The sequence below is a fragment of the Acomys minous genome (genome assembly GCF_964271855.1).
Source record: "Acomys minous genome assembly, chromosome: 19".
In the NCBI taxonomy this organism is placed as follows: Eukaryota; Metazoa; Chordata; class Mammalia; order Rodentia; family Muridae; genus Acomys; species Acomys minous.
This window is the reverse complement of record NC_140499.1, coordinates 28461398-28478415: the sequence shown is the minus strand read 5'-3', so window position 1 is coordinate 28478415 and position 17018 is coordinate 28461398. Positions and strand designations below refer to the sequence as shown.

General features: G+C 46.2%; 1 protein-coding gene across 1 annotated transcript; it reads right to left on the bottom strand.

Annotated features, from left to right (window-relative positions):
* Positions 1 to 310: 310 nt before the first annotated feature.
* Positions 311 to 11849, bottom strand: RAB33B (RAB33B, member RAS oncogene family). The gene is made up of 2 exons (XM_084769848.1): positions 11221 to 11849; positions 311 to 2741 (listed from the first exon to the last, which is right to left on the bottom strand). The coding sequence occupies exons 1-2, from the start codon at positions 11467 to 11469 to the stop codon at positions 2301 to 2303; spliced, it is 690 nt and encodes a 229-aa protein (XP_084625974.1). The 5' UTR covers positions 11470 to 11849; the 3' UTR covers positions 311 to 2300.
* Positions 11850 to 17018: the final 5169 nt, after the last annotated feature.

Genomic DNA, 17018 nt, shown 5'->3' with positions numbered 1-17018 from the left:
TTGGGAGGCACCAACATGGTGCCAGGAACTTAAAGGACAAATGCTCTTAACCTGTGAGCCATCCCTCCAGCCCCACACTGAGTATTCTTGAGAAACCTTGTTTCAGATCTCAACTTCACTGGTTGAGAATACCTAATCCAAAAACTCTCAATCCAAAATGAGGTTTTGAATGAACTAAATATCAGATTTTGGGTTTTCAATTTAACAAACTGCAAGCTATATATATTTTCTGAAAACCACAGCAGACACAAGAGGAGGTATGTTTGTCGATTTTATATTCAACCCAGAAAACAAAGGAAACACCATGGCATTTCTTCACGGCAGAGATTTATTGTAGTTGGTGGGAAACATGTGAGAGGGACACTGCCTCACAGCAGGACTATGAGCTTGTTGAGGAAACATGGAAAGCAATATGCTGTCAACCAAGTGGTTCGTAAAGTAACTGCTTTGGTGTTCTCAAATTAACATTTTTCTAAACCATATGACACTTCCAGTTAACTGCCAGCTAAAATAAACTTAGAGGTACAAAATGTGTGATACTAGGTATGAGCTCACCATCATTTTGGAAATGATGTCAGCAGTCAATAGAGTGCTTTACAAACACTTTGGACTACATCTAAAGGCCTTAGTCCTGCTGTATCTTTTTAAAATAAGAAACTAAAAATTAAAGTGGTGGGTCATTACAAATGAGATACAAATAAGTTTTAATTAATAAATACTAAAGTTAAAAATAATGCTTTTCACAGAATTGTAAAGAATGCTCATTAACTCCTTACCAAAAAAAAAAAAACATTATGAATTAGCAGTACTGAAAAAAAAAAGTACTGAGGACAGTACATGAGAAAAGCACAGACGTGCTTGGAAGGCGTATCAGTTCTTTCCACAGTTGTACAAGTGTTGAAAACAATGAACAGGCTCCCTTCTGTAAAAACCACGCCTACAGTCGCCAGTTACCACAGCCGTTACGTTTCACTAGAAAAATAGTTCACAAGTCAGCACTCATCTAGATAGAAGACATTTTTAATCTTTAATTCTAGCATGGTTAAGAAAAGGGTAATGGGCTAGTATTGATGAGGAAGCCTTTAATCCTCAGCAGTTGGAGGATGAGGCAGGGGGGTACCTGTAAGTCTGAGGCCACCCTCGTCCCAGGCTACTCAAAGCCAACCTGGGCCCTAACATTTATTTAACTGTATTTACTGAATTAATATTTAAATTGTACAATCATCCCTTAAAAGTTACTTTCACTTAGTTTATTAAATAGATACATTTTGCCTTCATAACTGAATTGTCCGGTTGGGACCTTCAGAATAATGAAACAGAAAAACCTGAAACTAGGCTAAACCCAGCTTATGTGTCTTTCTGTAACAGCTTCAATGGAAATGTGCAAAGTCTTAAATTCAAGCTAGAAGCACTTAGAGAAAAAAAATCTTTTAAAATTATTTTTCATCATTGAGGGACAGATAAGATATTTTTTAATATTTAACTCATTTTCCATACCAAGGAACAGTTTGTGGCCATAAAATTTGGCATTTAAAACATTTATCCATAGCTGGGCATAGTGGTGCATGCCTTTAATCTCAGCACTAGGGAGGCAGAGGCAGGGGAATTGCTGCAAGTTCAAAGCCAGCCCGGGCTACAAAGTGAGTCCAGGACAGCCAAGGCTGCAGAGAGAAACCCTGTCTCAAAAAACAAAACAAAACAAAAGACTCAACGATACTATTACAGGAACACACGTAGACGCCCCGGCCAAATGGACGCTGACTGAATCCAGGCCTGAGCCACCCAATTGACTGGGAACAGAGGACAAGGGGCACCAGAACCAACTCTGTAAATATCTGGTATTTCGATTAAGTCATGGCTAACATAAACTCCTGTTAGAACTGCCTGGATTCCTTTGATTAGTTTTTAGTGCTTACAGATACACAGTAAAGCAAAGCACACCTCGCCATTTGCTCCAGCTCTGCTCCGGATGTGTGCAGGACACAGCACTTCTTAACAAGACTGACCCTTTGAGTCCCAGCATGCTAACTTGAGGCCACCTTCGTCTGGCTGGCACTGGAAAGATGGCCTGGGTCATCCCAGCTTTGCCTCATTTTCCATCCCAGCTGTGAACCGGCCTTTTCTATAAGTTATCTCAGTGACAAACTTGATTAAGAGGATGCAAAGTACAAAAGGTGGACTAACAACAGTAACAGTGGGGTGATCTGTTATATTTAAGATTTGCTCTTATGAACATAATCACCGTCACCCTTCAGAAGTCTCTTTAGACAAGTCAGGCCCACGGCGGCCACGCCTATGACTTAGCACCAGCATGTCACCGCAGGTTTTGTTTCAGGTTTCAGGCTAATTCTGTTATCTGGCAGCTGGCTAAGCATCAGTGGCTTGTGGCTCTTGAGTTTATGAGCCAGCGTCATGAATATAGCTTCTACGTGGTCGTTATCATTGGGGTTTTTAGCAGAGGTCTCAAACAAAGGCATACTGTGCGTGTCAGCAAACTTCTGGGCTAAGTCTGTGGGCACCTGAATGGCGCTTCTCAAGTCACATTTATTTCCGACCAGAATGCGAGGTATGTCATTTGCCAGCAAATGCTGCTTGCACTCCTCTATCCAAGAAGGCAGGCTGTGGAAGCTGGCCATGTTGGTCATGTCATACACGAAGACAACAGCGTGCACGTTCCTGTAGTAGTGCTGGACCATGCTCTTCCTGAACCGCTCTTGGCCCGCAGTGTCCCACAGCTGGATCTAGAGGGGAAATAGAAAGCAAAGTCAAACTTTCAGGCCAACAGTACGGGCACACACACGCCACTGATGAGCTTTAAACCTGCCAGCTCCTTCAATCCAAAGGTCTTTATTTTATCCATTTTCTTTTCCCTTGAAGTAGCGTCTTACCGTGTAGCCCTGAGTGGCTGGAACTCGCTCTGTAGACCAGGCCAGCCTCAAATTCACAGAGACTCACTGCCTCTGACTCCCGAGTGCTGATGCCCAGTTTTCATCATTCTCAATAGTCTTCCTTTGTCCTAATTCATATAAGCCTAATTTTATTCAGGGTAGGAACATAAACTATTTATAAACCTTGATTTCTCATATTTTCTTGGTACTTTGGTACCCAAGGGCAGAACTGGAGCTAGTAACATACAACCGGCCTTCCTAGGAGGAGGGTGTCCCAGGAAAGCTACTGTCTTTCGGGACTGAAAAGAAGAGGACCCGGAGAGATGGTAAAGTGTTTGCTGTATGGCTATGAAGCCTGGGTTCTGTCTTGGGCACTCACAGAAGGTGATGCTTCAGTCACACCTATAACCCTAGCAATGGGGGTGTGAGGACAGAAGGGTGTCTGCAGGCCAGCAGGGCTAGCTGGACTGTTCAGTTTCCAGAGGTAAAGCCTGTCCCCAAAACTAAGGTAGAGAAGGCAGGATGCCTGTGATCCCAGCACATAGGGAGGCAGAGGCAGGCGGATCTCTGAGTCTACAAAGCAAGTCCAGGACAGCCAGGGCTACACTGACAAACCCTGCCTCGGAAAAGCAAACAAGCAAACTGGGGAGCAACTGAGGAGGAAGTCTAGCCTCCATGTGTGTCTGCACACACAGGTGCACACACGATCACACACACAGGGAGAACAGATAAAGCACGTCACGTGTCACAGGTAACCCTGCCCCTTGATGTCTGACAACATACATTTTCTAAGAGTGAAACTAGCCTCCCAAGGAAAGCATAAGGCAGAGCTGAGCATAAGCTTGCATCCTACTAACAGGAGCCATCACAGGACGGCTACCTCTGGCCTCAGTTTTTAAATATTGTATCTAGGAACTGATTACAGATTTGTCAGATAAGATCCTAATGAAGGGCTGGAGAGATGGCTCAGAGGTTAAGAGCACTGGCTGCTCTTCCAGAGGTCCTGAGTTCAATTCCCAGCAACCACATGGTGGCTCACAACCATCTATAATGGGATCTGGTGCCCTCTTCTTATGGTGCAGTTGTACATATAATCAGAGTACTGTATACATAATAAATAAATCTTTTTTTAAAAATCCTAAGGATCCCTCCAAAGGTGTAAAAATTCTACCAAGGTGTGGTAACGCATGCCTTCATCCCAGCAGAGGCAGGTGGATCTTTGTGAGTTCCAGGAAAGCCAGGGTTACTTAGTAAGACTTTGTCTCAAACAAAGGTATCTGAAGCCTGTATTCAGGGCTGGCAAGATGGCTCATGCAGGGAAGGTACTTGGTACTTAGGTCAATCCCAGGACCCACACTGTGGAAAGAGAAACCAACTCCTACTGGTTGTCCTTTGACTTCCACACATGCACACGTGCGTGCACATAGGAAGTACATGAAATTTAAAACTAAAGCATCTCTAGATAAATGCAATGCAATGTTCTGCCAGGCATGTTGCTGCTAATGGTCCTGTTACTAGACTGGGGCAAGAGTATCTAGAGTTTGAGACAAGCCTGTGCAACATCCTAAAATGTAAAGATTCAGAGACTGGAAAGACGGCTTAGCAGGTAAGAGCATTTGCTGCTCCTGAAGAGGACCAGGGTCTGGTTCACAACAGCCTGTAACTCCAGTTCCAGGAACCTAACATCCTCTGGGCACCAGGCACAGACATGGTGCACAAACACCCATACACATAAAATAAAAATAAATGAAAACAGCTGGGCATGGTGGCGCATGTCTTTAATTCCAGCACTTAGGAGGCAGAGGCAGGTGAATCTCTGTGAGTTTGAGGCCAGCCTGGTGTATAAAGCGGGCCCAGGACAGCCAGGACTACAAGAGAAACCCTGTCTAGGAAAAAAAAACAAAAGAAAACATTATTTAAAATCCAATGTCAGGCCGGCGGTGGTGGCGCACGACTTTAATCCCAGCACTTGGGAGGCAGAGGCAGGTGGATCTCTGTGAGTTCGAGGCCAGCCTGGTCTACAAAGTGAGTCTAGGACAGCCAAGGCTACACAGAGAGACCCTGTCTCGAAAAACCAAAAAATAAAATAAAATAAATAAAATAAAATCCAATGTCCAGCTGAGTGTGGTAGAGCACACCTTTAATCCCAGCACTCAGGAGGCAGAGGCAGGCGGATTGCTGTGAGTTTGAGGCCAGCCTGGTCTATAAAGCGAGTCCAGGACCAAGATAACATAGACAAACCCTGTCTTGAAAAACAAAACAAAACAAAACAAAACAAAAATCCAATGTCTCCGTGGTCCTAGAAGTAGATGTTTCACCTCACTCTCTGCTCCTGGAACCATCACCTCCAGGACTTGCCTGTTGGAGTTATTACCTGTGGTCCCTGCAATTTGCCTCTATAGCCTCTTCATCATTAAAACAAAAAACAAAACAAAACAAAACAAAAAAACAGTTATTGAAACCTCTGGCTTTAGCTTCAAAATTCACCCAGGATTTTGCCCTCTATCCCCTGTCTTTTTGTTTTATTTTAGTTTTGGTTTTTGGAGACAGGGTTTCTCTGTGTAGACTTTATAGACCAGGCTGGCCTCGAACTCAGAACGATCTGCCTGCCTCTGCCTCCCAAGTGCTGGGATTAAAGGCCTGCATCACTACTGCCCAGCTTGTCCCCTGTCTTTTCACTGACTTTTTTTTTTTTCACTCGAATTTCGGATTTCCAGGATAACCCACCAACTGACCTGTTTGCATAACTGAACACTTGGGCCCTGAGCTTCCCCCCCACTCCAACACGGATAGACTGATCCCGCCCTCACAGGAAGACAGCTGCGTAGTACCGTGAGAGGATGATGGTTTGATGGAGGGCTGTGTGTGTGTGTGGGGGGGACACGTAGGAGAGAAGCTGAACGACAGTCTTGCAGAGGTATACAGGAGAGACACTCCAAGCACACAGTGGGGAACCAGCAAGTGACTTGGCTGAAGGCAAAGGGCAGAAGGCTGTGTTAGCTTTTACGTGAGACCAGCTGAGCTGCTGTGACGTTTGACGTCCCCCCCCCCCCGCCCCCTGAGTCCTGAGGATGAAACCCACCATCCTGAACACGTCTGACCAGTACTCCACCCCTGGGAGATAATGTTGTAGCTAGGATTCTGACGATGGGAGAATGGGAGAAGCTGCAGCGGGAAGCTAGCTGGATTTAGGGACTAAAAGATAAAGACTACCAAAGGATCACCTGCTAGATTCTGAACCAGATGTAGTTTTCATTTATCATGAAATCTCATTCTTGTGCTTCTTTTCTCCAACCACATAAAAAAAGGCCGTGGGGTATAGCTTGGTGGTAAGAGGCCTGGCATACACAGCGTATGTGAGGAAGCCCTGGGCTCAAGCCCCAGCATAGGAAATACAGAACTCATTCTTACATTGCATGTCACATAAAAACAGGAAGTAGAGCATTTGTCTCTCACAGTTTGTTATTCCCTACACCATACTATCATTCTTTGTGCTTAAATATCCATTTTGCCAAAAATCAGTCATTAAATATTTTATTTATTAGTGAAGATATCTTGTTTTGCTGCTTTTTTTTTTTTTAAGGTTTTTCAAGACAGGGTTTCTCTGTGTTACAACCCTGGCTGTTCTATACCAGGTTGGCCTTGAACTCACAGAGATCCACCTGCCTCTGTCTCCCTGAGATTACAGGCGTGCGCCACCACACCCAGTTTGGAGGAGATACTTGATTCTTTCTCCTTAGTTAATATTAATATCTAGTCTTTAACAGGGCAAAGTCTCACTTCTCTCTATGTAAACAAGAGAGGCACTGATAGGTTTAAAGACTGAGTGCTGATCTGATAGGAGACTGGAATTAACCTCCAAATATCAGGCTCTACTGAAGCACGCACGCACGCACGCACGGCCATGGGACTGCTGGGACAGAGGACAGCTAGACAGTCAGGAAGGAACACATGGATGAAGACTGGGAGAGCCAATTTGAAAGTCAAATACATTTTTAAAGGAATTCATTTCTATTCAGCTGCCAAAATTCTGTGAATAAGATTTTTCTCTTTCAATTACATGTGCGTAGCACTCAGAAATCAATTAGCACGTACAGAATTTCTAGAGTTTTCTTTTCCTTCTTTTGTGTGTATGTTTCGACAGGCCTGGGACTGAAAAGGAAGACGCTTTTTAAGGCTACCAGATTGTTGAAGCTGTGGACACACAATTCAACTGCCTAGCTGCATAGCTTGAGTCGGTTTTGGGTTTTGTTTTTCTGGGTTTTTTGAGACAGGGTTTCTCTACGTAGTCTTGGCTGTCCTGGAACTCACTCTGTAGACCAGGCTGGCCTCGAACTCACAGAGCTCCACCTGCCCCTGGGATTAAAGGTATGTGCCACCACTGCGGGGCCTGAGGAGCTCTTTTTCAAATAGATCTGAATGCTGGGGTTAAAGGTATGCTGCCTTTTTTTGTTTCTTGCAACAAGGAGGCCCACAATTCATTGAATAGTCAGGCTGGCCTTCAACTTAAGGCCCCCCTCCTGGCTCAGCCTCACATTACGTAGCTCTGACAGACCTAAAACTCACATAGACCTACCTATCTACGCTTCCTTAGTGCTGAGAATAAAGGCATCACAAGCACAGCCTGCTTAGGAAAGGTTTTACAAAGATTCAATACAGACAGGGATGGGGAAAGAGCTTAGCTCACACAGTACTTGCCCCACTTATACAGAGCGCTGGACTCCATCCCCAGCACTGGAAAAACCAGGTGTGCTTGTCTGTAAGGTAAAGGTTCATGAGTTCAAGGTTGGGTTGGAGAGATAAGCCCCACTTTCAGAGAGGCCCTGTCTCAAAATATGTAACAGTACTTAGAGACCACTACCAAACCAACACATGCTTCCCTAGCAGATGGGATTGTAAGGTGAACTGTCAGATGCTCTGAGCAAGCTGACAAGCTGGAGAGAAAGACAGAGAGAGACAGATCCTAGGTGTAAGGGACTATTCCTTATCCCCCTAAACTTTTTTTTCTTTTTTCTTTTTTTCCTGGTTCTTCAAGATGCAGTTTCTGTGCTGTCCTGGAAGTCACTATGTCAGTGGTTCTCAACCTTCCTAATGCTGAGATCCTGTAATAATCACAGCTCCTCATGTTGTGGTGACTGCCCAACCTTAAAAATATTTTCGCTGCTACTTTATAACTGTAATTTTGATCCTGTTATGAATTGTAATGTAAATATCTGTGTTTTTCTGATGCTCTTAGGTGATCCCTGTGAAGGGGTCATTTAATCCGCAAAGGGGTTGGAAGGCACAGGCTGAGAAGCACTGGACTCTGTAGACCAGGCTGGCCTCAAACTCAGGGCTCCTTCTACTTCCGCCTCCCACGTTCTGGGGTTAAAGGCCGAGGCAGGCAAGTGAGTCTCGTGACTTATGAGGCCAGACGTGGTACATAGAGGCTTCCAGGACAGCCAGGGCTACATAGGAAGACTGTCTCTAAACTAATTAATTAAAAAAAAAAAAACCAAGAGCAAAGCAAAAAGCCTTACACACAGCCCATATGCCTCAGAGAATAGAAGTTTATTTGGTTCACAGTTTTACAGGTGGACAAGACATGCCCAATAACCCATTAATCCATAAATGAGATTTATTCACTAATCTATGAATGAACTAATCCCTTAACCAGTCAACAGATTAGTCTAATTAATCTATAAAGGGATTAACCCATTCATAAATTCAAAGGACCCAATCACCTCCTAAATGTCCCACCTCCAAGTGTCATTAATTTAGAAGCTTGGGAATTAAATTTCCAATTCAGGAGAGAAATTCAAGCCACAGTTTCACTAGCTCATGCTTGCACCTGGGTTAGCCGGGCTTCAAAGCCTGGGCAACTTTCCCCACAACTGCTCACCCCTCAAACCATGCACACACCAGAAGCTTTCCTGCTTCCACAAGCTTCTGTACTGTCCTGGCTGGTTGTGTGCCAACTTGACACAAACTAGAGTCATCAGAGAGGAAGGAGCCTCAGTGGAGAAAATGCCTCCCTGAGACCCAGCTGTAAGGCATCTTCTCAATTAGTGGTCAGTGGGGGAGGGCCAGTCCACAGTGGATTGTGTACCTCTGGGCTGGTGGTCCTGGGTTCTATAAGAAAGCCGACTGAGCAAGCCAGGGGAAGCAAGCCAGCACCCCATGGTCTACATCAGCTCCTGCCTCCAGGTTCCTGCCGTGCTTGAGTTCTTGTCCTGACTTCCTTCAGTGATGAACAGGGATATGGAAGTGTAAGCCAAACAAACCCTTTTTTCCCAACTTGGTGTTTGGTCATGGTGTTTTGTTGCAGCAATAGTAACCCTAACTAAGACACATACCTAACCTAGTTTTACTTAAAAAAGAAAGGAAGGAAGGAAGGAAGAAAGGGAGGAAGAAAGAAAGAAGTCACCTTTTACTTAACTAGCTCTTGTTGCCATGTGCACAAATCTCTTTCCTTAGCTTCTGTTAGGGATGAAGCACTGGACTCTGAGCATCCTAGTCAGTGCCTACCTCCAAGCTGCACCCCATTCCCATAAGTCACCTTTACTTCCTTTATACTACAATGTAGTCAAATGTCAATACTGGCAGCCTGAAGAAGAAGTTGAAGATAAACGTTTCCAGGGCTAGGGATATGATCTGTCAGGTAAGTAAGTACTTGCCAAGCTAAATTTGGACCCTCAGCACCTGTACAGCATAATTCCAGCCCTAGGGAGGGCTTGCTGGTCAGTCTCCTGGAATCAGTGTGCTCCAGATACCTTGAGAGACTGCCTCCAAAATGAAAGAGGGAGAGCAACTGAGGAGGAGCCCTGACATTAACCTCCAGAGGCTAGACTTAGCCCAACATACACAGGCGCTTGTGCACACATGTGCCCCAACCACGAGTCCATCTCTTAACTCAAATGATTTGCCCTTTATTGTTAGGGGTAAAGGCTTCTCTGAGGGTGGGGAGAGGGGGTTGAGTTAAGAAAAGCAAACATCCTGCCTCAAGGGTAGAGGGTAGGAGGGACAAACCAAACCTGTTCCAAGAAGACAGAGGGAGGGAACTGCAGCGTAAAGCAAAATAAAAGCAGTTGCTTAAGGAAGTCAAGGTGGTTCTCAGGGTTTTTATGTGTGTGTGGGTGGGGGGGGGGTTGTTTTGTTTGTTTTGAGAAACCCCTGGCTGCCCTGGGCCTCACTATATAGACCAGGCTGATCTTGAAGTCACAGAAATCCACTTGCCTCTATCTCCCAGAATGCTAAGGTTAAAGACGTGGGTGCCCTCCTACACCCTCCCCCCCCCACCTCCCCCCGCCCATCCCTCCTCCCGCCTTCCCCGAGTTTCACAAGTGTTAAGGAGTATATTAAGTAACCTTTAGTGGTTTTGCAATAAAGTGTCAAGGTTTACAGCACCAGGAGGCCCCTACATTGTCAAGGATCATTACTCTACTGTTGCAGAAATCCAGCACTTCCGAATCCCAATCTGGCTGTCTTGGACTTCCTTACTATAATTACAGTGTCTGATGCCACAGAAGCCACCTGGGAGAGGGTCTGCGCTAGCATCAAGAGATATGACTTTGGCAAACCGCTTAAAAACCACCACATACATGTAAATACTTCAATGGGAGAATACAGAACACGCCTCAAAGGCAACAGGCTTTACCTCCACCATACTTAGCATTGGTGCAATGCTCAAATAATAATGCTCTACTTCCACAATACTTAGCATTTGTGCAATGCTCAAATAAATTCCTAGAAATAACGAAGGTTTTGTTTTGAAATTGGAGTGTCTTGGGTCTGTCTGTTTGCTTGCTTGCTTGCTTGCTTGCTTGCTTGAGACTGGGTTTTTCTGTGTAAGAGAACCCTGGCTTTCCTGGAACTCACTATGTAGACAAGGCTGGCCTCTAACTCACAGAGATCCGCCTGCCTCTGCTTCTAAAGGCGAATGCCACCACGCCCGGCTTATAACGGAGTTTCCTATGCTTGAGAAATGTCTGGATTTGCTTCGGTCATATTCCCCAGACTCCCAGGCCATAACTCACTCAGGCAATAGGGGGTGGGGCTGGAGGGTGGGGAGGGGCGATTATAGCCCTTACACCCTTGACACTCAAAGTGTGGTCCACAAGCTTGTTGCATGTGCATCCTTTAGGGACTTATCAAATCATAGCCCAGGTAAAGCTGATGCACGTTAGAGGTGGGGGAAACACTGCCTCCGAAGTTTGCTGTATACAGATGCACTTTCCACGCCAGCGTGGGGCACCTGGGGCGCAGAACCGAGGTGCGGTCTGGACACCTGCCAAACCCTGGCTGCCCTCTGCAGAGACATCCCCCCACACCCACAACCCCTCCATCGGCTCACCTTGATGCGCTCGCCATCAATCTCCACCGCTCGCTCTCGGAAATCCACGCCGATCGTGGCCTCGGTGCGGTCGGGGAAGCGGCCGGCGCAGAAGCGGTAAGTCAGGCACGTCTTGCCCACGTTCGAGTCGCCGATCACTATGATCTTAAAAATGCGGGAGCGGGCGGGAGGCAGACACCCGGACGCCCCTGACACCGCACAGCTGGACGAGAAGCTGACCTCCAGCGACGACTCCATCTCCGAAGCCATCCTCCCGACCCGCCCGGAGCTGAGCCGGAGCAGAGAAGCCGGGGGAGTGGCGCCACCCCAGCGGCAGCGCTCCCTGGCAGTGACACACAACGCCCCGGTCCCCACAGCCCGCAGGCCCCGCAGCGCGCGTGCGCGAGCCCGGCGAGCCCCTGCCCACGCAGGTGTGACGCCCCGCTCAGGCCCCGGTGCTCCGGCCCCTGCGCGCGCGCACTACGTCTCCGCCCGCAGGCGCTGTGTACCCCTAAAGATGCGTCGGCCCTCCCCGGCTGGACTGCGGCGCGGAAGATCCGCTCGAGGGACCTCTTTGCGCGACGCTCCAGTCTCCGACCGCCCCGCCACGTCCTAGGTTCTCCCTACTCCGGAGGAAGCTGCGCAGCTCCTCGGGGGCGGGGAGAGTCTCTGTGGAGAGGAAGGAGGTGCGGCCCCGCTGCTGTCTCGCGAGAGGCGGAGGGGCAGTGGCGCTGGCCACCGGGTGTGTGTCTCCCACCCCCCGCCCGGGTCCGGGAAGGAGTTGGGGGCTTGGGGTCGGGGCCGCTTGAGGTTATGCACGGATCTTGTCTAGTTTGGTTTAGATATCCCCGATCTCACAGTTGCAGCAGATCAGCGTGGGATCCTTGGGAAATCCAAATCCTTTACGCATCTGGGCGTGGCAGTGCACTGTTAGAACGACTCGAGGCTAAGGGAAACTGAGGCAGAAGGATGTTAAGTCAGAGTCTTTTTTGTTGTTGTTGTTTTTGTTTTTTCGAGACAGGGTTTCCTCTGTGTAACAGAGCTCTGGCTGTCCTGGACTCTTCGTTGTAGACCAGGCTGGCCTCGAACTCACAGATATCTGTCTGCCTCTGCCTCCCAATTGCTGGGATCAAAGGCATGCGCCACCACCGCCCGGCATGTCAGAGTCATAAGGGTTGGAGCCTAGCCTTTAATCCCAGCACTGGGAAGGCAGAGGCACGAAGATCTCGGTGAGTTCAAGGCCAGCCTGGTTTACATTTCAAGCTCTCGGACGACCAAAACTTTTAACAGGCCCTCAGACGCTGACGCCCTGAGGAAAGTACTATTAAGGCCTTGGAACTACATAGGCAGCTACACCTGCCAAAAAACAAAAGCAAAGACCTAATCAAATTCTGTAGTTGTGGGAAAGTCCCTAATGTAGTACCTTGCTTTTTGGCTTATGTGTGTGATTAAAAACTCACCCTGAGAAAGGCTCGGGTCCCAAATACCAAGGACTAATAGACTATATTTGCTTGAACCCATGCATGGCTACTTGGTCGTCTCTGGTAGATATTTCACAACAAGACTAAAGAAAACCTGTCTTTTTGTTTGGCTGTTTGCTTTTCAAGACAGGGATTCTCTGTGTAGCCTTGGCTGTCCTGGACTCACTTTGTGGACCAGGCTGGTCTTGAACTCACATCGGTCTGCCTGCCTCTGCTTCCCAAGTGCTGGGATTACAGGCATGCACCTCCATGCCCAGTTTAAGAAAACCTGTCTTTAAACAAAACAAAACAAAACAAAACAAAAAAGCCGGACTGGCCTCGAACTCACAGCTCCTCCTGTCTCTGTCTCCCACGTGCTGGGGTTACAGTTGTGCACCACCGAGCCTGGTTTCAGATAGCTAGTCTTGGTAGCTAGCTTGCTCTGAGGATCCCGCCTCCATCTTCCAACGTAGGAATTACAGGAGGGCGCCCATGCCTGCTCAGCATTGCCCTGGGTGCTGAGGATCTTCTTCCTTGCCCTGCAACACTTTAAGCACTGAGCCATCATCTCCTTGTTCCCTTCCTTCCCACCCAAACAGGGTCTCATATTGTAGCTAAAGCTTGCCTAGAACTCCCTGTGTACACAGGACTGGCTCCTGAACTTGTGGGGATCCTGTCACATACCTAGCTGATTTTTTTCCATTGGCTTAAAAAATGCTCCTGAAGCTGAGCATAATAACATATGCCTATAATCCCAGCACTGAGAAGGCTGTGACTTTGAAGCCAGTTTGGGCTGTGTAATGTCACGGGTTACATGCAGGGTTAACTCTGAAGGACCTGACGAGGTAACTTTGTAAGTCACAGTTGATGATCAGGAGCCATGAGGCTCCCTTTAGGAGCCGTTCCAGCCGTCTCAGGAACAACCTCTACCTCACTGACAGGCACAGGGCTCCAGGACCAGCTCCCACCCGGCTTTTTCAGGTGTTTCATGTGTGTCTCTTAATGAATAAAGGGTTTAAAGAGGGAAGTTGTCACAAGTCATAAATGTGTCGCCTGTCTTGACTTAAAGCTTGCCCACTCCTTTGTTCCCTTATCGTTCTGAATTCCTGGCTAAAGTCCAAGAGAAGACATCGTGACTGCAAAAGCTGAGTCAAGGGTCCTGAAACCAGGTGACCTGGGGAGACCCAGTCACCAATGTTAACTTCCTTGCTCAAAATATGATTGGTCAATGCAACAGCCCACCTTGCTCCCCTCTCTTTGTGTTCCCATCCTTGTTGTTGGTTTTTGTTGTTATTTCTTTTTTGGTTTTTTCAAGACTGGGTTTCTCTGTGTAGCCCTGGCTGTCCTGGACTCACTTTGTAGAGCAGGCTGGCCTTGAACTCACATCGATCCACCTGCCTCTGCCCCCTGAGTGCTGAGACAGCTAAAGGCATGCATCACCACGCCCAGCTTGTGCTTCCATCCTTTACAAATGTTTTACAATCTCCCTTCTGGGACAAGGTTTAGCTCCTGAACTGGCCACCTTCCTGCGAGCGCAGAAAATAAAGCTTTCTTTTTTAAGCTTCTCTGAAGTCAGTTTTCTCGGCTTCCACTCTGAACCCAACGCTCCTAGGTGAGAAAGGAAGGGGCCGAGATCAGCATGTATGCCCTATTCCACCCACGATGCCATGAGGCCCAGGTGATGCCTGCCGCACGTAAGTGGTGGCATTACAGAAAAAGTTCTGCAGGAAACTGGCCTTTCACAAATGGCCACTGAATCTGCCCAGCTTTATCCAGAAGAGTGATAGTGCTTTTTTCTTATTCTGGAGAGCAAACAAGACTCCCCTCGGAACAAGTAGAACTTGAAAGGGAAAAACAAATTAAGAAGAGAGTCAGAAGTTAGGCTGGATTGGATGGGATCAACGTTCTATACAGTGGTTCCTGGCATGGTGGTGTGTGCCTGTAAAAAGAGCACTTGGGAAACTGAGGCAGGACAATCATAACTTCAATGCCACCAGGGGCTACATACTTTTAGTCATAGCTCAGATATACAGCCAGACTCTGACCATGTCACAAGCAAATAAATGGGGGGAAAATTGAGACAGAGCCTCTGTGTAGTCCTAGCTATCCTGGAACTCACTCTGTAGACCAGGCTAGTCTTGAATTTACAGAGATCTTTCAGCCTCTTCCAAGTGCTGGGATTAAAATCACTGGGCCAGAAGACTGAAGATAATGCTCCAATGTTATAGAGAGTTTGGAGGGACTATTCAGATAGCAAACTGTCTCTGTCATCTTCTCATTTGGGAAGCTGCTAACCTGCACTCTCTGTATACTCAGGCAATTAATTTTATTCCTTCTCAAGTCTCTGATGGGGTTGAAGACCAGATAGTTTAGTTTTAAAATGAAGCTTAGTTGATGTTTTTAGGTCTAGATAGATGTTTTAAGTTTCTAATGATGAGATATGATACATATTGATTTACATTCAGAATTTTAGATGCATCAAGATAGGAAAGATGTTTTCTTCAAGGCTGCCAAATAAAAATAGCCAAAAACATTAAGAATTTACATTTATTTAATTCCTGACTGTGTCATGGTTCTTCTTGATGTAGGTAGTTTATTATATATATGTATAATAATATGAATGTATATGTAAAAAATTAAAAATATTTATTTAAAAATATCATGTACCACAACACCTAGCCAAATAAATAGAATTAATAGAGGAAACTGGGATATAAAATTGACAAGATGGGGCCGGGCATGGTGGCTCATGCCTTTAATCCCAGCACTCGGGAGGCAGAGGCAGGCGGATCGCTGTGAGTTCGAGGCCAGCCTGGTCTACAAAGTGAGTCCAGGACAGTCAAGGCTACACAGAGAAACCTTGTCTCAAAAAAATAAAAATAAAAAAATAAAATAAAATTGACAAGATGACTTCAGATGTCATGGTTAACAGTTTAGTATATCCAGTCTCATTCAAAATGATGGACCATGCTCCCCAGACACAAAAACAGCAAAGCACAACTTGATGGTTTATACTAAAAGCCTTTCCTTTTTTTCTTTTTATTAAAAAGCTTTTAAAAAATGCAACTGGGCGTGGTGGCACAGGCCTTTAATCCCAGCAGTCAGGGAGGCAGAGGCAGGTGGATGGATATGAGGACAGCCAGGCTACACAGAGATACACAAACAAAGTAATAATTAAATAATTAGTTTTAAAGATGCATGGGCTTTGCTTAGGCATCCCAGTTCGTTCGTTCGTTCTTTATTTATTATGTATACAGTCTGCAGGCCAGAACAGGGCACCAGATCTCATTATAGATGGTTATGAGCCACCATGTGGTTGCTGGGAATTGAACTCAGGACCTTAGGTAGAGCAGGCAGTGCTCTTAACTGCTGAGCCACCTCCCCAGCCCCGCATTCCAGTTCTAGAAACACTCCAGGGTAAGCAACTAGAAGAGCAAAGGTTTGTTTTTGTGTCTGTTTTAAGTCATGTAAGCAATGCCATGACAGTGGTGGAACATGACTGGCATACCCGAATCGTGAGTTCAATACATTGTGTTAAGTAAGAAAAAAGGTGGTTAAGTTTTCAGCCAGGTGAGGTGGCGCATAGCTGTGATCCCAGGTCCTCGGAAGTATAAGGCTGGAGGACCCCAAGTTCAAAGTCAACCTGCTGAATTTAACAGGATCTGCTATAAAATAAATAAACAATACACCTCCAGGCAATGGTGGCAAACACCTTTAATCCTAGTGCTTGAGAGGCAGAGGCAGGTGGATCTCTGTGTCTGTGAGTTCGAAGCCAGCCTAGTCTACAAAGTGAGTTCAGGACAGCCAGGCCTACACAGAGAAACTCTGTTTCAAAAAACCAGAATCAAACCAACTAAACAAACAAACAAAAACCCAATATGCCTAATAAATACACATAGGGTCAAATAAAAAAACCAGCACGTGTGAAGGGAAAGTAGCTCAGTGGTAAAACGCTTGCCTAACAAGGCCCTACATTTGATCCCCATCATTGAAGAAAATTCCCTTTAAATGTTAGCAATTCTCGTAACATAATGTTTATGAATGACTAAACTTGTTTTTTCCTACAACTGAATAGTGACTGAATAGTGAAAAAGAGATGTCTCCAAAACAGGCTGATGGGATAGCCATTAACTTCTTCACTTCTGCCCTCTGGTGGCTACACAGGGAGGATGCACTCTTTTCCACGCTGCCATTTTAAGAAGTAAAACAAATAAATATAATTGAAAAGTAATACCAGGACTGAAGGTGCACTTCAGAGGTAGAGTGCATGCTTAACATGTGTGAGGCACGTGTTTTGAGTACCAGAAATAGTTATATTTGTTTTTTTGTTTTTTTCCGGAGACAGGATTTCTCTGTGTA

Excerpts from the sequence above, each read along its gene's own strand:
- RAB33B (XM_084769848.1), bottom strand. The coding sequence starts at position 11,469 with ATGGCTTCGGAGATGGAGTCGTCGCTGGAGGTCAGCTTCTCGTCCAGC. Across the intron at positions 2,742-11,220 it reads TTGATGGCGAGCGCATCAAG|ATCCAGCTGTGGGACACTGC; the intron begins GTGAGCCGATGG and ends TTTCCCCTCTAG.